The 24,773-nt window shown below is 47.1% G+C and overlaps 1 protein-coding gene across 8 annotated transcripts in view; it reads right to left on the bottom strand.

Annotated features, from left to right (window-relative positions):
• Positions 1-24,773, bottom strand: part of WDFY4 (WDFY family member 4) — a 248,179-nt gene that overhangs the window by 118,310 nt on the left and 105,096 nt on the right. For 6 of the 8 annotated variants that reach the window (XM_024986689.2, XM_024986690.2, XM_059882534.1 and 3 more), the window contains exons 26-39: positions 24,278-24,439; positions 23,599-23,690; positions 21,482-21,581; positions 19,245-19,450; positions 18,291-18,460; positions 16,152-16,277; positions 12,027-12,266; positions 9,208-9,411; positions 8,370-8,484; positions 6,975-7,132; positions 3,848-4,086; positions 2,866-2,987; positions 1,212-1,397; positions 355-491 (exon numbers count right to left, since the gene is read on the bottom strand). In XM_024986689.2, coding sequence (XP_024842457.1) covers positions 355-491; positions 1,212-1,397; positions 2,866-2,987; positions 3,848-4,086; positions 6,975-7,132; positions 8,370-8,484; positions 9,208-9,411; positions 12,027-12,266; positions 16,152-16,277; positions 18,291-18,460; positions 19,245-19,450; positions 21,482-21,581; positions 23,599-23,690; positions 24,278-24,439 — 2,257 coding nt within the window. The remainder of the gene's footprint in view (positions 1-354; positions 492-1,211; positions 1,398-2,865; positions 2,988-3,847; positions 4,087-6,974; positions 7,133-8,369; positions 8,485-9,207; positions 9,412-12,026; positions 12,267-16,151; positions 16,278-18,290; positions 18,461-19,244; positions 19,451-21,481; positions 21,582-23,598; positions 23,691-24,277; positions 24,440-24,773) is intronic. The other 2 variants (XM_005226581.5, NM_001205945.3) reach the window with 1 other exon arrangement.

Here is a 24,773-nt window from a genome sequence, read left to right as displayed (position 1 = left end):
CCCCTTTGCTGTGCCCACATACTCAGCTCCTGCTGAGCTGTGGGGTAGGGCTCTTGCAGTACACCTGACTCAAAGAAAATGGTCACGAGGATTGGTTTGGATTTCAACGCCTTAAGGAACAGCTGCTCTTGGCGCTCAAGTGGTGCCCATATTAACTTCTGGCTAAAGCTAACCTAAGACCTGACTCCCCTAGATGTAGGCTCTACTGGGAAGCCACATGTATTGTTCTTGAATGTTTGGAAGAACACGGAAGCAGATCATATCCAGGGACGAGAGAGAGAAAAGCCATGACACATGGGTATTTGAAGCAAATGTCTGCTGTTTTTTTCCTAAGGCAAAGGGGTCTGGGCTCACCTCTGCTTTGCACTCAGGGTCCTTGGTCTGCCGCCCAGGCATCAGCCTCATGGCTGAGGACAAGCTGCCACTCCATGAAGAAACTTTGCTGTGGTGTCCAACGTTTGAGCGACTGGCCAGTGACTTCCTTTCAGATGCTGATGATAGAGAAGCAAAGACATCAGAGGTGAAGTTAAGACGGAGACACGCATGATTTCTATAGCTTGCTTGGCTCTCAAGGGGCCATCCAGGGCCACAAGCCCAGCGGGCCTGTCTCCAATAAGGGAGACAACCTAGCCTAAAAGTTTGAATCATTATGATTTGTTGATGCTGAAAAACTTAAAAACAAGTATGTGAGACATAACTTGTGAGTAATGGCCTCTTTAAAATGAAACTTAAGACATCATTCCTACAATGGCATTGACTAATACGAGAGTAAAAATGTTGAGTCACTGATAGAATGCAAAAGATGTTAATATCTTTGGGATGAAGACTTTTACTTGGAACTTGAAAAACCCGAGACTCCAGGTCACTGCATGACTTGGCACAAGGTTTCAAACAGGATCTGTGACTATCAGGGCAGGACCAAAAACCCTAAGTCCCAGAGTCCAGGCGAGAGCTCCAACATGTGGCCCTTTCCTCTCACTAGAGTCTGCTTGCCTGCTTGGCACCTCTGGCCTTCCTTTCATCTGAGATGCAAAGCAGCATTAGTTCTTTGAGCAAAGACTTATGAGGCTTCGGTGATGTAAATCCCACCCACCAAAGGGATGACAGAGGAGGTGTGGTGTAAAAGGCTCTGGGCCCTGAGTGGAACTCTGGGGAAGCCTGGCTCTTTGAGACTCAGAAGTTCTGTTCCCTGAAGCCAAGTAGACAGAGACCTAGATAATGCTGCCAGGCCTTGAGCATTGTCTCTTCCCAGAGTGGGGTGATCTCCTCAATCTTCACTTCACTCTCTCCAGGTTTCACAGAAAGATCGATTTTGAAGGTATCCTCCAGTTCCTGCCGCCTCTGTGCCACGAGCTGCTGCCAGAGAATCCGTACAGTCTTCTGGATATTGTGCTGAACTAATGGAGAGAGTACATCGCATGATCAGAGCAGCCTCAGTGCTTCCCCCAGAGAAAGCCAGGAGATGGCATATCATGCTCCTTTTTTGTGCATCTTTCTTGAACATCACCTCGGCTTTGCAAGCTCCAGCCAGAAAGCTGTCAGTATGTAGAGCCATAGGACAAGGATAATAGCTACCAACATCCTTGTGACCTGGCCTCTCCCCCATCTCCACCACCAAGTCTTGCCTGCCTCACATGTCCAGAGCTGGGAAACATGATTGATGGGCTCAATGAGCCTCTTTCTCCCATCCCCAATCCTGTTAGATACCAAACAGAGAGATACCCTGTGTAAGCTCTAGGTAACAAAGTAGCTCCCCACAAACAGCTCCTTCGAACCTTGACTTTCATGTTAGCCCCTCAGGGGGATGGACACAGGGGCCCAGGAGCCAGGCCAGTCCTCTCTGGTCATACTTCCAATTGCCTGCCCATCCCGTGCCCAGGATCTGCAGGGAAATGGACAAATCCAGCCAGTTGTAACTGCTCTGTGCCTAGCCTTCTACTCTGAACTGTGCCTGTCTTCTGATTTGGGGTCACTTGGCTCCCTCTTCAGTACCAGCCTCTATAGCTTGTTTTTTTCACCCCAGGAGAATGGACATTGTTCTGTCCACTCTACTAGTTAAATCCCAGAATGCAAGTATTCATGTTGTAATTAAGACTGCAGCAGAGTAGACTCTAAACACACAAGGTTTTTAGCACTGGCTTTGGGACCAGAAAATAAGGGTCCTTATCCCTTCCACCTGGCATCACAAGATATCACAAGGTAAGTGTCATGGTCAGCCAGCTAAAGTGGCAGAAGAAGGTCTGCTAAGGCATTCTGGATCAAGAGGGAGAAAGTTCTCAGATACATGGATCTGGCTGCCTTTTCTTCCCCCACCCCACCCCCACCCCCACAAACTGCCAATCCCTGTAACTTGATTTGATGCTATCAAATCCAAGAATAAAATCCAGTAAGCCAAGTATCTTATAAAGTAATGAGTTGTTTTACTTCATTTCCATTTTCTAGAGAAGAAAGCTGAGAGATGGTTAGGTTTGGCTTGAGTGAGATAGCATACCCGTTTCCACATCTAGTGGCCCAAAGAAAAGTCAAGAGACCAGCTCAGAAGTTAAACCAACTTACAGCAAAGTTCTCAGCCTTTAGTTAGTATACCAAGTTCTTAGTCTCACGAAGTTCCACAGAACTTTCCCTTTATCCATCCATCCATCTATCCATCCATTCTATTTCTTGTATACAAAGATCATTCCAGTTTTATTCTCTACCACGTTACCTTGCTATATTATTACATTGTTCTAGGACCTCTTCTGGCTTTAAAGAATCTTCTTCATAGTATTTGCTCCCTTGTCTTAGGGGGAAAAAATGAAAAATGCAACCCTAGCAATTAGCACTATCCATCTACTCCTCCACAAACAAACAACAAATAAAATGTACCATCGCTCAAGCTTGGGAATTCTTCCCCTCTTTTTTCTCTCACTTCTTCATTTGGAGAAAGGAAGACTTGATGATAAGGAGTCATTCTAGGCTTGGGTTCCAATCCAAATCCTTCTGGATAACTAGTAGAGAAGAGATTGTTCATCATGAACTCCAGTTTCTTTGGGATCATTTCATTGTTCTTTGTTACAAATAATTATCCTTCAAACTCAGTACACATCAACATGAAAAAAGAAAAAAAAAAAAACTTGTCTAATCAAGTTAAAGCAAGCATCTATGACAATTTCCATGACAGATGTTTTACAGAAGCATTCTATAAAAAAAAAAAAAAAAGCTGTCTTTTTATTTCTATCTTATTAAATCCCATCTATGCTCCCAACAGGCTCCCTCCACCCTCTCTTGGTTTCCCCATGAGGAGAACTGGTCATTTCTTTTTGCAGACTCCTGAAACATTGAAATCTGCCTTTACTTGGCACTAATCTCATTCCTTGTGGAATGGGGCCAGGGCCAGCTTCATGGGCCTGTGACTCGTACAATTGTGTACGGTCCTCACTCGGAAGGGTCCCATGCCTGGGCTCTGCTGTCGCAATCTTGAAATTCTTAGTAATTTTTGAACAAGAACCTTGTATTTATATTCTCCTGCCGACACGTCATATAGCTGGTTCTAAATAGGGTGCAGTGGTTCACATCTTAGATTCCCTATGGGCCATGTGCTCCAGAATTCCTGGGGGTATTCATGTCCAAGCACCCCTTTCTCTGGGCCCACGTTACCTTGCTGTATTATTACACTGTTCAAGGACCTCTCACCCAACCAAGCAGATAGACAGTACATGTTTGTGGATTGAACCAAACATGAGAAACAAGGATATGAAAAAATACCAGTGTGTGAGAATGTCCATTATTGAGATTTCTAGGATAAAGTCCCTTTGGGTTTTGGAGGTCTCTTCACCATATAGAGGGATTTGAGGTGAGCGGCTCTAACCTTCTTGCGCTGAGCAGCAGCAGACAATGCATGAGACACATGAGGAAGCTGGCGTTGGAATTATAGGTGGCAAACAGAATGTCCCAGTGCTCCTGAAGGAAGCCCAGGGTGCTGAGGAGGCTGAGGCATTCGGAGAGGGACTGGTGGGGCTTGGAGAGGCTGTAAAGGATGACTTTGTTTAGACTGCTGTACAGTGCACTGATGGCAGTGTCCTTCTGAGCAGAGGCATTCTCGATGACCTGTGTCATAAAAGAAACACACACACATGTGCTTGGGAACACTCTGAGGTTTAGACACCAACCCAGTTAATCATGAAAATGATACAGTCTCAGATTCCTTTCTGTATTTCAAAACGTGACATTTCTAAAATCAAAAAAGGACTACTTCCTCTACCTTGGATCTTCTATTAAGGGGGTGACCAATAAAGGGAATTCAAACATTTAAGCCTACCAAAAATAGGTATCAAAATCAAAAGTTTACCACAGTCAAATTATGTACAGCAGACATGGGGAACCAGAGCTTTCTGTGTTACCAATGTAACAGAGTTGACACTCTGTATACAAGCACGAGCTACTGATAGCATCTAGATTTAAAAACATTTATTAACTATTAATACTTGTTGTCAGGCATAGATTGTTATGCTATTCCAGTTACCATGCCAAGCATTTTTGCATTTATTTGCATATGTTTACATATATTGCTTCATTTAAACATCATAACAACACCATGAAGTAGACACTAAGATGATCATACTTTAGGGATAAAAAGGCCGAGAGTTTGAGAGATGGGAGAGATAGGTGGTCAGCAAGAGTAAAACCTACACCAGACACTTGAGTCATCCTCTTAACCACTGTATTTTCTAACGGAGATGTGCACTCAAATACCCATGGACTTCAGTATGTGAGAGATTTTAGAGGGTTAAGACAGAAGGTCCTGATTTGTGGTCTGAACATTGAAGCCACCCATCTGTTTGACTTCATTGAAAAGAATCCATAGAACAAATGCTCTGTGCGAAATTTTCCAGTCGATTAGGAAGGTCCTCTGTTACTTTTAGATCGCTCTCTTCAAATTTCATAGGTAACGCAAGTTTTATACTAATTAAATGTTATTTTAAAATGCTGGATTTGGGGCTCATGTTTTTGTCATCATCCTCTCCTCCTTTCAAAGATGGGTCACATCTTTCAAACTGAAGTTCAGAGTTGTGAGAGTCACAGGTGGTGAGCAGGAGAGAAGGGTGGTGGATGTGGGCAGTGAGAGTCCTGGGGCCTGGCACCTGCTGAACAGCCCCAGGAGGCACCAATGCTTTGGTATTAGCTCTGAGTATTTGCTTTGACCACTAGGGAGCTGCTATGGATTGATTGTTAGTACCACCTCCAAATTCATATGTTGACACCCTAGTATTGTAATGTTATGTATTCAGAGATGGGATGTGATGTATTTAGAGATGGGATCTCTTGGAGGTGACTAGGTAGTGAGGATGGAGCCCTCAGGATGGGATTAATGCCCTTATAGGAAGAGACAGGTCAGCTTGCACACTCTCTCTCTCTCTATTATGTTGAGGGTACAGTGAGAACATGACCATCTATAAAACCAGAAAAAGAGCCCTGGCAGACCAGCTGGCACTTTGACCTTGGACTTCCCAACCTCTAGAACTCTGAGAAATAAATGTTTGCTGCTAAGTTCCCCAGTCTATAGCTTTCCGTAATAGGAACCCAAACTCGCTAAGATAGGAACTTGGTGGCTACTCTCATTCTCGACACAACCTCCCAAGAATCTGATTTTAATCCCCTTGGAGCTGACAAGGGATATTTCTCCCTTCTTGGAGTTATTTTTGAAGAAGCCTCTGAATACCTTCTTTTCAGGTGGCCTAGAACTGAGCATCAGCCAGACTGAATACCACTCTAGGAAGTGTGCCAAGGCCCTGTCCTGGAGTATGCAGGTGCCTCCACAGACAGAAGGTGCTGGGGGCACTGTGCCCCTTTCTCTACAAGGCATGAAGAGGAAGGAGAGGGGCTCCTGGATCCCGCTGCAGAGAACACACCGGGAGCTGCGGGCACGAGCTTCTGGAGGCAGATTTCAGCTTGTAAGAGAAAGTGCTTTCCAAACGTCACGGGTGTCCTGCTGCCTTGAACTCCCTCACACCACAGAAGGGCTCCTCACAAAAAAGTGAATGGCCACTTGTCAGGAAAGGTTTCCAGAATGAAATGGGAAGCAGCAAGGGTCAAAACAGAGTTCAGCTCTGGCATTCTGAGATTTTGCGAATCTGTGTGTGTGCATGTGTACACACATACAATAAAGAATGTGTGCACACATGCACACACAGACTTACATGTAAGCACGTATCTGCAGGCATGCATTGACACGCGTGGATGTGCATGTAGATGGAGAGAGAGCGAGAGAGGACACATGCAAGAGAAATCGGACCAGATAAAAACAGACTCTGGCTTCAATTTCAGGAAGGCCCAAATATGACAAATGGAACTGGATTTTATAGGAGAAAATGAAATAGAACTTTTGGCCGTAAAGACCTCTTGACTGTTTGTTGATGAGGAATAACAATAATTAGGCTGAAATCCAATACTTTGGCCACCTGATGTGAAGAGCTAACTAACTGGAAAAGACCCTGATCTGGGAAAGACTGAAGGCTAAAGGAGAAAGGGGAGGCAGGCTGAGATGGTTAGATAGCATCATCGTCTCAATGGACATGAATTTGAGCAAATTCTGGGAGATAGTGGGGGACAGAGGAGCCTGGTATGCTACAGTCCACGGGGTCACAAAGAGTCAGACACATCTTACCAACTGAACAGCAACAAAGACTAAACTAACATTCACAATAAAACCCAAAGCGGGTGTGCAGCGTCTAGGCGAGGACAGAGCTGAGGCGCCCGTGCAGCAGGCTGTGGCCCCGACCACGGAGATGTGTCTCGGGTGGTCCAAGGTGAGAACACTGCAGGGTGTTCAGCAGCCACCAAGCGTTGCCGGGGCGGTAAAGTGCTCCCCCTCCTCCCGCCCAGCTCAGATTCTGCTCCCAGGAAGGACAGCAGGTGAGTCTGGACCAAGTGGACGGCAATCAGCAGACACCTCCTCAGCAGGCAGCTTACCACCACGGCCAGTGTGAGGTTCTTACCACCATGATGTGCTCCGTGATGAAGAGAAGGATGTGTCTGGGGTCTGCCGAGAACATTCCACTGTACAGCTTCTCCACCAGCTTCTGGATGAAGTGGGAGATGTTGGCAAGGGAAGGAGCAGCAGCAGCTTCTGCATCCGGCTGAGGCTCTCTACTGCCTGGAGGGTGGGAGAGGGCGACAGACCAAGGCTGAGAAATCAGCCGTCTGAATTGCCTTCTTTGCACAACAGTCTCCAAGCTCCTCTCAGGAACCAGCCACGTCTTACTCACCTCTGTCCATCTCATTGTAATCTGTATAACCGTTGCTTCAAAAACAGGATCTTATATACTGTAGGTACCCAATGAATGCATGTTTATTCAAAGTGATATTGAATAGTCAGTGATATGAACCAAGAGGGAGGAGGCAAGTGAGGAGCAGCATGTCCTCCAGTGACCATTTGGAAGAAGAGTGGATGAGAATTTAAGGCATAGGCAATGGGAAGGCTGTCATGGTGACCCAAGTCCCTGTTGTTATGTGGGGAAGAGGATGAAGCTGTAAGATCAGATCGCCCATCTGTGCTCACCAACACAGCACACACTGTGCTCAGATATGGATGCAAGCATCTCAGTTAATTCTCATTAACAACCCTCTAAGTTACCCATGACCGTTCTCCTCACTCACATGGTCCTGCCTCTGCCTGGAGTAATGCCACCGTCCAGTCATAGAGCCACGCTCAGAACAGGGCTACCAAGCTTTCACTTTTCATCACTCCACTACCCGACCATACTCAGATGGCTCAGAAAACCAAAAGTCAGGGTCTCCTCACTGTGGGGCAAGAGGAATCCAGGACACCAGTCATGTCACTAAGGGTTCCACGGCTCAGGAACCACAGAAAGGACTTTCATACAATCTTGTTGGGAGGTTATAGCTGCCCCAGACCCAAATGTTCTGAATGAAGTTTCAATTTGAACTTCTTTGGGCAATGGCAGCATCTTCATCCAGGTTCATTCATTTAAGAATTGTTTACTGTGCCCAGGCATAGGGGAGCAAAAGAATCTTCAATTCAGGTGGACATTTTGACTCCTCTCATAAGAAGAAAATTTTATACTGAAGCTAGAGGATAACTGATGTTGGCTCAGAGGACAGGACTTTGTCTCTGATTGAATCAGGAATGGCAGGGCTGACATGGAAAGTAGTAAGACGGCCATTCCAGGGGTCTCCGGGCACAGTCACTGAGCTCTTATTGCAGACAGGTGGAGGGCAGTTTGCCATGGTTCCTAAAGCATCCACAGTCCCGCGGCCTAGTCTTCCTCTAGGGTTCTGGGGTCAGCAGTTGGCAGGAGGTGGCTTCCTACTCAGCTGTCAGCAACCCTGTGTCATAAACCAGGAGGAATAAGTCATCCACCCGCACTCACCTCTCAGCATCGATGCATGACCTCCACTCATCACGTGAAATATTTCCATGGTGGAAAGCAAGATCTCAGACTGAAAGTCCCGCTTCTGTTGAGTGGTGGCATTGTCTGGAGAAGCCTAGAAGCAAACCCTGAACTAGACACCAGCCACATGGCCATCATGTCCACTCAGTGCCCACCATGTCCACTCGGTCCCTCTCCTGGTCCATATGCTAACGCTGCAGCTGCTGGAACTGTGCACAGCCAACAGCTCACAAGTGCCCCTTCTCTGGGGCATTGCCCTCTGCTGATCAAGTTGCTTTACCCAGGAGGCAATGCCCATTCCCAGGACAAGTGGTGGTGGTGGGGCAACAGTAAATGACCACCTCGCATGTACCTCAAGGTGGGGCCAACTCTGGGATGCAGATACAGCACACCTCAGCTCCCCTGGGAACCAAGCTACTTCTGAAGCCAGGTCCTTCCTAGTTTCTCCCGCATCCTCCTCTACATCCCTTCTCTGCTTTCCTGAGAGCACTGCCCCCAATATATCACTTCCAGAAAATCTCCACCTCAGACTGTTTCTAGAGACCTGGCTAAGACCTGCCGTCCTTCATCTCTTCACTGCTGCTTGGTGAGCTCCCTCTGCTGGGCACTGTGGTTCCCCAAAGACTCCCTCCCACCAATCACTGCAGTCCCAGGAGATGTTCCTGACCACCAACCAGCTGGCATGGACATGCTTGGGTGAGCTCTCTCAAGAGACTGGCCCTCGGGGCTCTTTGGGCATACCCCACCCTCTTGGTGCCCACACCCTCCCCGGTCTGTTCCCACAACACAGGCCCGAATGATGCCCTTTCTAACCCACCTCCAGGAGCACCTCCAGGGGCACCCACTGCTTGGGGTTTGGAGCCCCAAGCAAGAACTCCCTCAGGAGTAGCTGCATGAATTCCTTCAGCTGTTTCCGGGTGGGATGTGACTCGGCAGGAGCCTGTAGACCCTCCGCAGCGTCGTCACCTTCAGCCTCGGCCTCGGGGCTGCTGGTGCTCTGGGCAGACTCAGTCACGGCCCCCTCAAAGACAGGAGAACACCAGCGTGAGTTGCCTGCCCTGCCCCAAAGCACTCTCATATCTGACACATGCACAGTGGGATTCTCACCAAACCATTAACACGTAAGGAAACAGGCTGCGAGGAGGTAGGCGGGCTCAGAGGTGGCCTGCTGTGACTTCTAAACCTGTGGTGGGCAGAAGCTGGGCACAGAGCTAGAGAGACCAGCAGCACTCAGCGAGTAAGCCCAGGATGTGTGCCGGGCAAGGCATTGCCCTCTTCGGTGCCACAGCTCCCCGTCAGTCTAGTGGTAATGATGGAAAGGAACACGCAGAGATGGGGGAGGATGAGATGAGAAATCCTGCGTGCAGCATGCCTGGCCCTGGCATATGGTCAAGAGAGCTGGTCCCCACCTTTCTGTGGGGTCCTCACCTTACTGCCTGCCAGGCTCTGATGTTGTTGACCCTCAGGTGGAAAGAGAAGTGGGACGAGAGCCAGTCTGACATCCAAGACCCTGAAGTGCCTTGGTCTTCACTTTCTCAGTTTTACATTACAAAAATATTGGGAGATAAATGTGATGGGAGTCATTAGCCCAGATACGTCTGGGAAGACATGGAGATGCTGGGAGGCCAGGTGACACACCCAAGGACATGCGGCCAGGGACTCCTGACTCTTGGCCCATGAACTTTTCATGCAAGTTCATCTGCTGGCACCTCCCTTGGCTCATTCATAAAATTAATGCAGCCATTCTTAATTAAGCTGTAAAATGAATTTAATGGCACCTAGGGAGGTGGTGACTGTATTAATTAGCTCCATGCGGCCTTGGCTGGAAAGATGCCATATAAAATTGTAGCAAATAGAAATCCTTTTGGCCACTTGCCTTCTGCACGAAAACAGGTCTGTCACATGTTCTGTGCAACAAAGGTATTTTGGAGCTGACTTGGAGCTAAAAGGAGGCCAGGAGGTGCTGGGATATGAGTTCTGGCATCAGGGCCTGTCTCATCCACGGTAGACTGGGAGGTGACCTTGGGCCAGCTCTCCCTCAGGTGGGAACCACTGAATATGGGGAGGAAGAACCCTGGGTCAGGCTGCGGTCTGTGGCTACTGGCAGGGAGCTGGCTGGAACTCCGACTCAGCAGATGGTGAGCCTGGCCTGTGGGCATAGAATGGCAGCCCCCCAACTTAAGGCCCTGTCCTCCTCCAGGTGAGCGGAATGGTGAGGGGCAGTCTGTAGAACCATGCTTCCTCCCTGCCTGGCTGGGGTCGCCCAGCTTCTGGGCAGAGGTCCCATCCCCCACCCCCTCCAGTGCTGCCTTTGATCTTTCTTACATCTTTTTTTTTTACTTACTTTTTTACTTACTTTTCCAGTATGTTGCTTTAGTTGATAGTAACCCATCAAAACATTTTATCTTTTTGCAAATCTTCTGGTCTTTATAGTTAGTCTTTTTTATTAAAACTAAACACTTAAATTTTGTTAGGTCATGTATTGTTATTTTAAACTGACTGATGGAAACGAATAGGTTTCGGGGTGAGAGACTGAGGTGTAAATCTTGGTTTAGTCACCTATGAATCACATAAGCTGCAGCATGTTTCATCTTCTCGACCCTTTCGACACTTTTGTGAGATGGGTCTCATGGCCCCACTAACCCGGGAGGGAGCTGGTCTGTGGAGCTTCACCTCCCTGAATCTCGCCTCCACCTTTAACATCTCCTGCATCGGGGCTTGTTAGGGGATGTGAAGCACCAGGCTCAGGAGATGGAGGCTGGCACCATGAATACACTTCTAGAAAAGCTTAGCTAAAAGAACATATTCATCCTCTTGGCCGATCAGCAGATAATTATGGAGCAAACATTACTTGCCCTCATTGCGCTTGGTATGACTTCTGGATCCTCTCCTTACCAATATGCCTAACGTATTCCTTTGGTTACAGTTACTGATTTGCAGACAGGAATCGATAATTCACTCTCCTTGGCTGGGTCTCAGCTCCTATTCCACCAAGGCAGGTAATGAGCAGATCTCTGCCCTTCCTTTTCCAGCACCTCGCTTCACGCTGGTCCTCACTTGCTGTTCTTAGCTCCCAGATGCTCCGCGCTCACGAGTCCCCTTGACCGGCTGGGACTGGCTCTTGCTCTCAGACTCACTCATATCTCTTCCCATAGTGTTCTCTACCCGACACTGACCCCTTGTCCTCAAGACCCAGGTGGTCCCTCTGCCCTACCAGCTGGGGCTCAGCAAGCCCTCTGATTGAAAGGCACCATGGCCTGCCAACAGAACCAGGGTCCTGGAAAGAAGACGGGGCCTATGGCAGTCCCACCCCTGGCCTTCCTGGAGTGGAATCTGTGATTTCCTCATGCTTCATGTGTGGGTATTCTATGTAGATCTGGATTTAATCTACCATCAAATTTCTCACTACTGAGATTTCCTGACAACTCAAAAACTTATTGAATCTCAGAGCCAAAAATGAGCTGAAGCTGGACCTCATAAAGAGAAGGAAAACTACCGGAGTTGTTTACTTAGGGTTTTGGCTAGGTTGACTCAAAATGCATTTTCATCCGGGGAGGGGTGTGAAGGCATTTTGTCCTTGAAGGGCGATGATGCTCACCCCTGCTCTCACCGGGGCAAGGCAGAGGTGTGTCTTACCTTCTGGGTTCCCAGGGGGAAGGTGACCGCAGCCAAGGTCTGGAGGAACTCAGGGGCCCGCCAGGCTGGATCCTGGGGGTAGGCGCTGTGCACGAGGCCAAGGAACTGCAGCACACTGGCCGGGAATGTCCGTTCCCAGGCGCTGTCTCCAGAACCTGTCGAGGGCTGTGGACACGCTTCATGAGAGGCAGCATGTGGGGGCATGACTCGGGGCTGCATAGGAGCCAGAGGACTTGAGATCTGGAGAGAAGACCTCCTTTCTGAGCCTCTCAACAAGACGCCTTGTTGCAAGACTCCTAGTAATAATATGACCCCTTTCTTAAGATTGTAGTGAGAATTAAATGAGACATTTTAGTGCTTCAAGCTTATTTTCATAGTGGCTAGTACAGGGTGAATATAGAAGAAGCTGGGAGATAAGGTCAGATATAGCATTTGTTCAGGCATCCCCTGAAGGTGCTTAGGCGAAGCGCCAGGCTGGATCCCGGGGGCAGGGCATCCCCCGAAGGTGCTTAGGCAAAGCACCAGGCTGGATCCCGGGGGCAGGTGCCCCAGAATGAAATATTAATGCTGGACACACATGTTTCCACCGTGCTCTCGCTCTGTGATCCTGCCCGAGTGAGTTAACCTCCACAGTGTCTATATTTGCACAAGGAAGGAAATGCTGTCTGCTCCCAAGGATAGTTGCACACAGCAGAATGGCTAACATCTAGAAGACCAACAATGCAAAACATTGACAAGGACCTGGAGCAACTGGAACCTTCCCAGAATAAGAGCTAGTGAGTGTAAACTGACTCTTCATTTTGGAGACTATTTGGCAATATCCACTAAAACAAATCATGTGCACAGCCTAACCACAATTTCATCCGGGTATATTTCTAACAGAAAGAAGTGTGTATGTCCATCAAAAGATATGTACATAGCAGCTTTATTCATAATATTTCCACATGGAAACAACCCAGAAGGAATAAATGCTGATCCATTATCACAATAAAATACTACTGAACGATTAAAAAAAAAAGGAACTACAAACATATACAACACAAGCGAATTCCTCCTGTATTGAGTGAACTCAGTGGTGTCCGACTCTTTGCGACCCGACGGACTATACAGTCCATGGAAGTCTCCAGGCCAGAATACTGCAGTGGGTAGCCATTCCTTTCTCCGGGGGATCTTCCCAACCCAGGGATCGACCCCAGATCTCCTGCATTGCAAGCAGATTCGAGATGCAAAAGGGTACATACTGTAGGGTTCCATTGACACCAAGCTCAAGGAAGCAAACATATCTATGGTTATCCCTGTGCAAGGGAATAACAGCAAGCAAAGTAAAGTTATAAGCAAGATAAATAAACCGAGAGAGACATTCACTACAATTCTATTTCTGATCTTCTCTTATCCTTTCAGTTTTTGCCTTTTAGATTTTGGTGCTTGTCTATCATATTTGGTAAATGATGCTTTCATGGCAGATAGCTTCACTGAACCAAAGTCTGCCTCTGACTTTGCTTCTGTTATATGTTTGTTAGATCCCAGAAGACTGTTTAAGGGTCACATCTGTTATACAATAGTTAACCGTTTTATGTTTGCTGTTATAAAGTCAATGTTTGGTCTTATTTTTTACTGCTGTCTGCATACTAGGTATTTCCTTCATTTTAAATGCTTTCATGTTATTTCTTTGGTTTGCTTTTTCTAAATAGCATTGATTTAAAAAGTAATAAATTTTCTATGCTGTAAAACAATTTTTTTTCAGCTATCCTCAAATTAACTGCACATTAGGTCTACAACAAAGCCATGAATAAATTTCCCACAGATAGAAAGTGTAAAGATCGCTTGCTCTGACTAGGACAGAAATAAACTGGAAATAAACAACAGCAATTTAAAAAAAAGTTTAACTACATGGACATTGGAAAAAGATGAATCAAAAATATCTCTTTTTTTAATAAAAAATTTCTTTAAATCTGCAACCGCAGAAACTCTAGAAAACAACAAAATTGAAGATGTCAAATATCAAAATTTTAGAACTAGCCAGAAAAAAGTGAAGGGGAATGACATATATACCCAAAGTTGTTCTTTATAAATCCACAAATCTTCAGCTCCTTAAGTAATAGGATGGGCGAGGTAAAGAAAGAGTATGAACTTACAAATTAAGAATAAGAAGAGGAAAATAATCACAAAGAAAATTAAATGAATTAAAGGATACCATTTATGCAACCTGAATACTTGGGACGATTTTTAAAAATTATCAATTACCTAAACTAGGTCAAGGAGACATTTAAAAGCCTAAGCAAGGTGATAATAGAAAAAAATTCAGGCCGAAGCTGTTTCATAGGAATGATTTAAATAATATGAGTCATGGATTTAGCATCTTCTTGAATGAAAGAATCTTTTTTAAATAAAACTAGCATAATACTGATATCAAAACCTGACAATGTGTGAAAAAAGAAAACTGAAACCTAATATAACTTATGAACATGACTGCAAAATCATAAATAAAATATTTACAAGCAGAATAAGGAAGTATGCTAAAAGAATAAGAACAGAGTGAGAAAGTGAGATCTTTGCAAGAATGCGAGGAAATCTATTGATTTAATTCATCAGAGGTAACTGGTTAAAAGAAAAAAACATGTAATCATCTAAATACATGCTAAAAGAGTATTTATTTTTGTATTTATTTTTAATTGGAGGATAGTTGCTTTACAATGGTATGGTGTTGGAGTCTACCATACAGCAACACGAATCAGCCATAAGTATATATATATATGTGTGTGTCCCCTCCCTCTTGAGGCTGTGGGGACTGGGCCGAGCACATCTGTACAAGACTGTGGGGTGTGTGTCAAGAGGAGTATATATGTATGATGTCTACTGCGGCCTTCCTGAGAAGGTGAGCACATGAAGTGTTCCTTGACCCAGTATCCCACATCCTGGAGTTTATACCAAGGGGGCCATCAAACCAGAAAGAGCAGACGTGTGCTCAAGAAAGCTCATTACAGACTTTTTATAACAACGAATGTTCTGAGAAACAATATAAATTTCCATCTACAAATAGAGATGATTCCCAACAACAAGTTGGGGGAGAAAAGGCAATAGGAAATATGTGCTTCCCTGGTGGCTCGGGCAGTAAAGAATCTGCCTGCGATGTGGGAGACCTGGGTTCAGTCCCTGGATGGGGAAGATCCCCTGGAGAAGGGAATGGCTATCCACTCCAGTGTGCTGGCCTAGAGAATTCCATGGATAGAGGAGCCTGGCAGGTTACAGTCTGTGGGGTCGCAAAGAGTCAGACCTGACTGGGTGACCAACACTTTCAGGAATTTATGTGGTCTGATTCCCTAGGGCCGTGGTATACTCTTAGGTGTCTGAAAGACATTCTACTAAAGTTCACAGTGGTTATCTCTGGTTGGGTGTGCTTCAGGTGACTTTTACTTTCTACTTTTTTTTTTTTCTTATTTTAAAGGTAATAATGCATCATTTTACAGAAGCAGTTAGGTTTCCACACATATCAAACCTCCAGTTGCCTTTAGAGTCTATAGAATGAAGCCAGAATTTTTCATGTTACCTGGTCCATAGTTAGTCCTGCTCACAAGTCACACGGCCTTTTCCTTCAGTTCTAAAACAACCTCTCCACCCACCTTCAAGGTGGACCTGAAGGCCTGAATCAGAGGCTGTCCATGTCATGTCTGCATCTGGCAGGCATCTGTCTTCTCTAAGACAGGTCTCTACCTGATGGCTCACTCATGAGAGGCCCACCTGTCCTGGTAGAGGTGCGCTTCTTGAGGGAAGAGGCCCCAGAAGGCAAGGGAACACAGGGCCCCTTTAGCTCTCAAATCAAAGCAGTTGCCCAGAAATGTTCCCTTTGACTGGAGGCCTTAAGTCTCCCAGGGAAGAAAGTCAAATGTTTAAACAAATGGAAAACAGATGTCTTCTGGTAAGAACACATAAACTCCACTGGGGACATTAAAGCTGGGTTTCCCATTGAGCACCTAAGTTATCACCTTGCCTTTTCTATCAAAAGTTTTGAATGATACCTGCAAATTATCAGCACTACGAGAAAGTTGCTGGGAAAAGTCAAGGTTGACTTTTCTGGGCCTGTCTTCCCATCAGAACGCCTCTCAGCATGTGGGGAGCGGCTCTCACCTGGCTCATGGTGGCTTTCAGCATCTCTAGGAGCAGCAGGGCGCCTTCAGTGCACAGCCCTGCCCGGAGGACTTCTTCCCTGTGGTGTTTATGCAAGAGCCACTGAAGCATGGCATCCAGGCTGTCCTGAAAGAGGAGGCAAGGGCTGTAAGAGACCTGGGCTACACACCCAAGAGACTGGCTGTCCATCCAGTATGCCATGTTTCTCTGGGGGCCCCAGTGAGAAAGACAAAACATCACAGTATCAGCCCAGGTGGCTGGTTCATTAGAGGAATTTCAGCCACTGATGGAGCATAAGGGAAACGCACACGTCTAAGGTAGGCTGAAGACCCACCAGCAACTGGCATCGGGTCTGACATCAGCAATACTCAGTCTCCCAATCAACTTTCATGAATTTTGGTAAATGAGATTGCAGAAAACATGACAAATTCAAAGGCTTTAGGGCAAGGGCAGTCAGAGAGAGCGTGGGGTTGACAAGCAGGACGATCTGACTTTGCTTCTTTAAAAGCTGGGCTTATGCAAGCTATTTAACCTCTTGGCAGTTCAGTCTCCTCTGTGAATTGAAACTTCCATTATCTGCCCCATGGGATTGTTATAAATATCAAGTGAAATAAAATATGTAAAACATCTGTCACAGGTCCTGACATTCAGCAAATGTTTGTTTCCCGAGCCACAGTATGGGAAAAAAACACAAGTATCAGAGTATGTTAAATTCTAAAGTGTGATCTGTAATACTATTAACATATATCAAGATTGAGATAGGTCAAATATAAGGATATGCAAGAAGTGAATTTTTCAGTCCTCGGCAAAGCCGTGCCCCTCCAATGACGTCTATACAGTGCAGTTTAACTCAAGTCTATCAAGACCAAGAAACAATTTCTGGGTCTGTTTATCAGGTGCTCAGGAGGCTGAGCAAGAGGCAGGGTCTGTAATTTGATGTGCTCAGCATCTACGGAGAGAAGCAGCCATAAATGCGCTGGTGCCATACAAGCCGAAGGCGTGATGAGGCCTGAGAGAGAAAGGTTCCCGCTGTCTAGGGGGTCTCAGCCCGAGGTGGCATCTGAGTGGAGAACTGAGGGAAGATAGCTTTCCAGGAAGGTGAGATGGGAGAGGGCTCCTCAAAGGCCCAGGGCAGGCAAGCGCAAAGCAGCTGGTCTTACTGGGGAGGTGACTCGAGGACCACAGCACAAAAGGCCAATAAGAAAGGAAGATGGGCTGGCAGACAAATGAGATCCCGATCAGGGAGGGGCTTGATGCTGCCTGCAGACTCCAAACCCGATCCCACAGGAACAGGAGCCAAAGAAACCTTGGATTCTAGTGACTGAGAAGCTAGTGAGAAGGTGTCCACAATGAGTGGAGACTCCTCTGGAGGAGGACCAGGAGAGCGATAAACAGGACAGCAGTTGGTCAAGAGTGCGAGCCAAGGGGGCAGCTTCCGGCTTTAGGGACATAATTTATCATACTTATGGTCAACGAGGAAAGAATCAGTAGAAAAGGAGATGCTGAAAATATAGAAAAAGGATACTAAGGCATGCAGTCACTTGGGAAAGGCGTGGAAGGAACACAGTTCAGCCTTAAAAAGGTGACCTTTGCCAGCGACAGTGAGAGAAGGTGATAAAGATGACCTTGGAATACACAAGTGATGAAGGTGGAGTCCTGCGGCAATGCTCCTTCGTTGGGGGCTTCCATTCTACCGTGATGTAAGTCATCTGAGCAAAGGGTACCTGTGGGCCAGAAGGCTCAGGGCATGTAAGGTTCACACTAGAATGCAGGGGGAGAGCAGGGGCGTTACTAAGGTACAGGGGCATGTTTCTCTGAAGGTGACAGAATGAGGCTCTATGTCTGCGGTGGCAGCAATCCAGCCTCCCCATGTTGCCCCCACCATCATGCGATTTGTCTACCCAGAGGAGAAAAACTTAAAAGTGGAACAAAACAGAGATCTGCTGGGAGGGACAAGGCAGGCAGAGGCTGAGCAAGTCTAGGATATGTGAAGAGCAAGCAAGGAGGTGGGACTGCCAGGGAAGGAAGTGGGTCAGGATGAAAGTTGGGAGGCACAGAGGAAGGTGAGGAGAGTCTTGGGGGACACAGATGTCAGAAACCCAAGTGTGCCACTCCATCCTGAGATCCCCTGGACCCTACCTTGGGCCCGTCCGTCAGCTCTGTGAGGGGTGTCTGGAGGAAGAAGGTGGACACGATGAGGTAGACTTCTGGAATATGAACATGGTGGGCCAAAAAGTCGCTCAAGACCCGGAACCCAGGAAGCAGGCAGGGGCTCTGGTCAGGCGTTGGAGGATGGCTCTTCAGGTTATCTATTGATCAGGGAGAAGGGCATAAAATCCAGTTGAGAAAAATTGCTTCTGGTCAACATGGGGACTGGGCACAGGAAGGAATCCCCTCCCACCAACCTGTCCTACAGACATGCCAGATGGAAATACGTCATGCATATACAGCACAAGAGTGTGCTCGGTAAGAACTTCTTTTCCTACTTCTGATGTGCTCATTCATTCATTCAAACCCAGATGCTTATCTGGTGCCTACCACCTTAGAGGTAGCAAGACATCTTTGCATAGGCAATAAGAATGTAGTGTTCTGAAAAAATATACAGAACCCCAGGCCTTCATCAGCTATTTACAATGTGGTGGGAGGAACAGACATTACAGAATTAAATACCTAAATAAAAATATGCTTGTAAACTATGATAAACCGCTCCCCCACCAAAAAAAAGAAAGAAAGAAAATGTAACAGAGGTGCTCTAATTGACGTGGGACCTTCCTCTCCTGGAGGAAGTGACATAAAATCGAGACCTAAAGGATGAATCCACATCAGCCCAGAGAGCCGTGCTGGTGTTGAGGGCTGGGGAAGCACCTCTGCAAGAAGGAAAGAGTTAAGGAGACTTTGAGGAGTGGAAAGAAGTCCCCAGCATCTGAAGAGCAGTGAGGCCATGTGGGGAGGAGTCTGAAAAAGGAAGTCAGAGGTGGGGGAAGGGGTCAAGGTCAAGGTCACGCTACAGCAGGCAGTGTGAAGGCCCCTTAGTCCCGGCAGGCCCTCATCCCCAGGTGGCACCCTGTCTCCTGGAGAGCGCCGCACACTCACCCATCACGATGTCCATGCCCTCGGAGCTGCGTTCCACCCAGGAGCCTGCAGGCAGGCCGTCTTTAAATCGCCCTCGGAGGGAGGGGCTTGACAAAAAGTGCAGCAGCAGCTTCAAGCCCAGCACCACTGTGCTGGGGTGCATGTGGCCCTGCACGAAGAGCAGGAACCAGTCGGACCCCAGGTTCAGAAACATCTCTTCCTTTGTCCTGGTGGGAAGGGGGTCAATAAATGCTATAAATTATCTCTCAGCCCATAAGCAAACAACATGTCCAGAAAATACAAATAACATCCAGCTTCATCAGGCGCCCAGGAGAGGCAGGTTAAGGGTAACATCTGGACATCACTCAGCAAAGTATATATTACAATTTTAAAAGATCGGTAATGTTGGCAAGGCTGCTGTGAAAGAGGTGAATTTGCCTATTAATGGCTGAAGCGTAAGTTGGCCAAAGCTTTTGAAAGCAACTGGAAACCATGTACCAAATGATAAAGCCCTGCTCACTACTATTCAAGCTTACACAGTGTCTGACCGGCCACTCACTAATGACATCAATGTAGTCGCATAAAACACATCATGGTTACTTAATTCCCTTTTAAAATACACTGTTCAGAATTAGTCTTAATGGAATAGCACATTATTTATGCATCTTTATTGGTTTAGACAAAAAAAAAATGTTTAACTGTCACTTTCAATAATGAACTTTTAAACGATGTGTCTAGAGAACACAGACTTGCTAGAGGGAAATGGAGGACAGAGAGACGGGAGCCGATGCTCAGGGGCAATTGTTCAGCAAAACCTGAGGTTCCTGAGAGCCAGGAAAGGGTCCATCCTGGCTGGGCAGCAGTCTCAGCGCCAGTTGCCAGATTAGGTGAGGTGAGGGCATGGCCACTGAAACTAGGAGTCAAGAGATGGTCCTCTCTTTTAGCCATGACTTCATTTAGTAATTGGATGACTGGTGAGCTCTGATCATCTTCCCTCATTATGACGATGAAGAGGATGATGGAAGTGACTGTGGTGGTGGTGATGGTGAGAGTAGTTAGCTGTTAGAGTTTATACCATAGCCCAGGCACCATGCTCAGCGTTATCCACCTATTAATTTCTATCTATGGCAGCTATTTCTATCTATCTATTTTATTTTCACAAAGATGAGTAGAAGAGAGACATAGAGGGCTTAGGTCACCTCCCTAAGGTCCCTGAGGGCAGAGCTGGGATTTGAACCCAGGAGGTGAAGTTGTCAGAGCCCAAGTGCTTAAGTACTACATTACATTCCTTTTCAAAAAGGTGAAAAGGTAGAGACTAGCTCATCTCCCTGGGTCAGGAAGATCCTCCAGAGGAGGGCATGGCAACCTGCTCCAGTATTCTTGCCTGGAGAATCCCATGGACAGAGCAGCCTGGCAGGCTGCAGTCCATTGGGTCGCACAGAGTCCGACACGACTGAAGCGACTCCACACGCATGCAGCTCACCTCCAAGGCATCTTCCAGTTCTGCCATGCACTGATTCTAGAAATCTAGAGACCGTTAAAGCACTTTGTACAAGGCTGATTTACTGAGGGGTAACTCCCCACCTCGATGCCTCCCTGTCCAAACCACACACACACTAAAAGGTCAGCTTAGTGAGAGTAGGGTCTGGACTGACCTTTTCAGCGTGGCGTTCTCAGAAGGAGGAACAGTGTCTGGCACACAGTAGGTACTCAACAAATAGCTATTGAATCAGTGACCCCAGAGCCGAGATAAAGCAGGTGGTCCAACAGAGTTAATGGAATTTTATGACTGCATGTTGTTTTGAAAGTTAACTGAAGGCAGATACTTCTTTTTCCAACTTGGAAAAATAACTGAAAGACTAACAGTAAGTAGCAGAAGAATTTGGCAAGCCTTTTCCATGATAGATGCTATTTAGGCTAACCGTTTCTCCATTCCATTGTCTGCCAAGTACAGGACATCAAAATCAGTGATTATCACAACTGCCAAGACAATAACAATTACACTTCAGCGATGGTGACAGGAAGAGTTTATTGTAATGAAACCAAATCTGCTTTGAGTTACTCATGCCCATTTAACATTTGCATCAGAATGTCTTAGGGCAAGGTCTGCTTTATTGGGTGGAGAGAATATAATTTTCTTTCTGACTAGTGCAGAAAACCAACTCAGAGATGCTAAACTTTTCATTAAGTAAAGGTCTTAATACTGCACCCTGTATGAAGCAGCCTTGTGGCAAATCACTCTTTCTGGAACTACTTACTCAGAGGACAGATGAAGTTGGGAAGAAGATATTACGCTGAGCAGCATCTCCAGCAACTGGTTTCTGAGCCAGATTGTCTTTCCAGATGTTTGGCTTCCAGCTACAAAAAATAAAATAAAATGGAGATTTGAGAGAAAACGGATGTAAAGAGACATAATATTTGCTGCAGTAGGCAATCATATTCACCAAATGCTTAGTTCTCCCAGGAGTTGAGACATGCATGGGACTTGAAATTTTGGCTTTCAATTCTAGATTTCCATTTAATGCTTTAAAAGAATTTCTGGAAATGTTTCTAAAGTTTCCTTTAATTAGAGATGTTTTTGATGCTCCCCATAGCCTGCCCCCCACCCCAAAAAAATCCTAAAAATGATAGGGTCAAATTTTTCTTCCAGTAGGAAGAGTTTTAACATTTTCATGGACTGTAACATTTCCTGAGCACCTACTATGTGCTGGGCATTATGCAACGCAGTGGGAGCAGAGTGGTGAAGATTATTGTGCTCAATCTGGGTCCCTGCCCTAGTCCAGGGCTTTTGCACGTCTATGCTGCACTAAAAAACAGAGTTTGAACTGCAGCAAGATTACTTCTGAAGCATTACTATGACCTTGAAGGACATGTAAATACTGTCTTTGTAGATATTTAGCGAGACGAAAGTTTTAGAATGGAGTCCCCACGAGAAGGAGGGCTGACTGCACAGTATGCTGCTGCTGCTGCTAAGTCGCTTCAGTCATGTCCGACTCTGCGACCCCATGGACGGCAGCCCACTAGGCTCCTCTGTCCCTGGGATTCTCCAGGCAAGAACACTGGAGTGGGTTGCCATTTCCTTCTCCAATGCATGAAAGTGAAAAGTGAAAGTGAAGTCGCTCAGTCGTGCCCAATTCTTAGCGACCCCATGGACTGCAGCCTACCAGGCTCCTCCGTCCATGGGATTTTCCAGGCAAGAGTACTGGAGTGGGGTGCCGTTGCCTTCTCCGGACTGCACAGTATACTGTTAGCTGATTATCCATTCATGCAGCCCCTTGGTCGGCCAGTTAGTTTACCACCAATTCAGGGCACACAGCATGCTGTAGAAATATAACTGATGAGGCAGCTTGGAGAAATGGAGTCAGAGTACCCTCTATCTGGATTCTGGCCCCTTCTCTCTTTAAGGTCGTAGTCTCTGAGTCTCTGTTTTCTCATCTACAAAATGGGAATAGCAATTCCTACTTCTCAGGCTTGATCTAAGGATAAGAGAGAATTTATCTGGATTGAGTGACATTAGCCAAGAGAATCTTTAGTGATAAGAGTGTTCTCTCTCTGCCCTGTCTGATGCAGTAACCACTAGCTCCACATGGTTATTCAGCACTTGGAACACGGCTAGTGTGACTGAGGAACTGAACTTTTAGCCGCATTTCATTTCAATAAATTTAATTTAAATGGCTACACGTGGTTAGAGGCTCCCATCTTGGACAGAGGAGGCCCAGGACAAAGCAGTCAGTAATGGTCCCCTTCGCGTCTGCCCCTAGCAGAGGGAGTTCAGAACCTGATGCAGCTGCTGTTCTGAATCTGGTTGAGGAGAGAGAGACTCAAAGAAACAAATCACAAGCCTTTGCATGAGAGTAAGCACAAGGACTCTAGCAGCCTAGAGAAGGTGACCTAGTCTGGCCTGTGGGACTGGGAATGGCTGGCCTGGTGGGGTGAGGTGGGGTGGGGTGGGGCAGGGGAGGTGACCCTGCAGAGGGACCAGCAGGGCCGAGCGCGGTGGATGGCAGACCCTCACACGTTAGAATGTGTCAGCACTGCAGAGCGCTGAAGCCGGGGCTCGCCAAGGGAGTGAGGCAGAGACTGGGGCGTGAAGGCGCCCGCCTGTGATATACAGGGAGCTGTTATCCCGCAGGACTTGGAAGCCATTCCAGGTTGTGAAGGAAGAACACATGATTTGTTTTTATTTGTGGCTCTAATCATATAGCTGTGACCTCGGAAGATGGCACCCGGGAACAGCAACTCGGTTTTCTGTGGGCACCCCCCCTCCCTTCCTGCAGCCTAGCACTCAAACTGGGCCCACGGCATGTGCCTGTCAGGGCTGCTGTGGGTGTCGCCCTGCTGCCATCAGACTGGCACCTGGGAAAGGTCTTCTCACCGGGCAGGGAAGGGTCCGGGGCTCTGTCCACACAGATCTGCTTCTCGTTCAACGACGAAGGCTTGAGGGTGTACACCACAAACAGAGCGATTCTGAGGCAGAAAGAGAGGGACACACTCAGCTGTGGGCTTGGCCCGTGTCTCCTGAGCACCCATGAAGGTTTTCTACACAGAATCACCCAAATGCGGCTTCAAGGGAGGACTTGAGGGGGAATCGTGTTACTCTGTGATCAGTGTGATCTTTCCAGAGACTTCTCCAATCTGTCAGGATTCATCAGAGAAGCTGACTCTGGCTCTGCCAGGTCAATACGACAGACATGGCTGAGGACACAACAGCTGAAATGTCCCATCTGCTGGGAAGTCTGCAGGAGGCCGGCGTGTTGGGTCACTGGCTGGTGAGGATGGCCGGGCGCATGGAAATTCTGGGGTTCTTGGGAGGTGTGTCTGAGCACCAGGGAGCAGTGAACCCACAACCCTGCTGAGGAGTCCAGGGGACCCTCCCCTTTTTTCAAGCCATGAACAGAGAAAATGTTTCTAGGAGGTTCCAGGGAAATAGAACCTGCTGCTGCATTGAAGGGCAGTGCTGCTGAGCTGAGTGTGGTAAGGAGAGAGCTGGGGTCTAGTTCCCTCATGAAGCAGCCCTGATGCTCCGCCCTCTCCCCGGGGAGCTGGCACGATACCTAAGCAGGTCCTGGAGGCTGAAGTGGCCCCGCAGCTGACAGCCCAGGATGGCAATGACGGTGCGCATCTTGGAGGGCGTGAGGCCTGGCTCGTTGAAGAGGAAGACGAGCTTGGGAATAAGCTGTGCCTGGTGAGCGACTTCAGCATTCCGGGGTCCTTCCCTGGTGAGCCCAGGAGAGAGGCAGTGAAAGCTTTTACTGGAATGAACCAAATTTGCTGTGTTTCTGCTAAAAAGGTTCCACAGTCTGGGTTTGCTCCATGGCCCTCTGGCTCTCATGCTCTCCTGGCAACTCGTCAAAATGCTGCCAGACACCCATCGAATATGTGTCTGCCCAGTGCCCCAGTCGCTTGGGGGTGAGCCTCCCATGCCCTTCCACCCCCACCGGAAACTGCCTTCAAAACAACCACCAGTTATTGACTTTTAAATTCCAAGCCTCAGGGAAAACTAATGCTGGTCTCAAAAAACTCCGAACAAAGAGCAGACTGGAGCACGAC

This window comes from Bos taurus, chromosome 28 (assembly GCF_002263795.3).
Source record: "Bos taurus isolate L1 Dominette 01449 registration number 42190680 breed Hereford chromosome 28, ARS-UCD2.0, whole genome shotgun sequence".
NCBI classification, from domain to species: domain Eukaryota; kingdom Metazoa; phylum Chordata; class Mammalia; order Artiodactyla; family Bovidae; genus Bos; species Bos taurus.
Note: the sequence above shows the minus strand (reverse complement) of the source record. Positions and strands in the feature narration are given on the sequence as shown.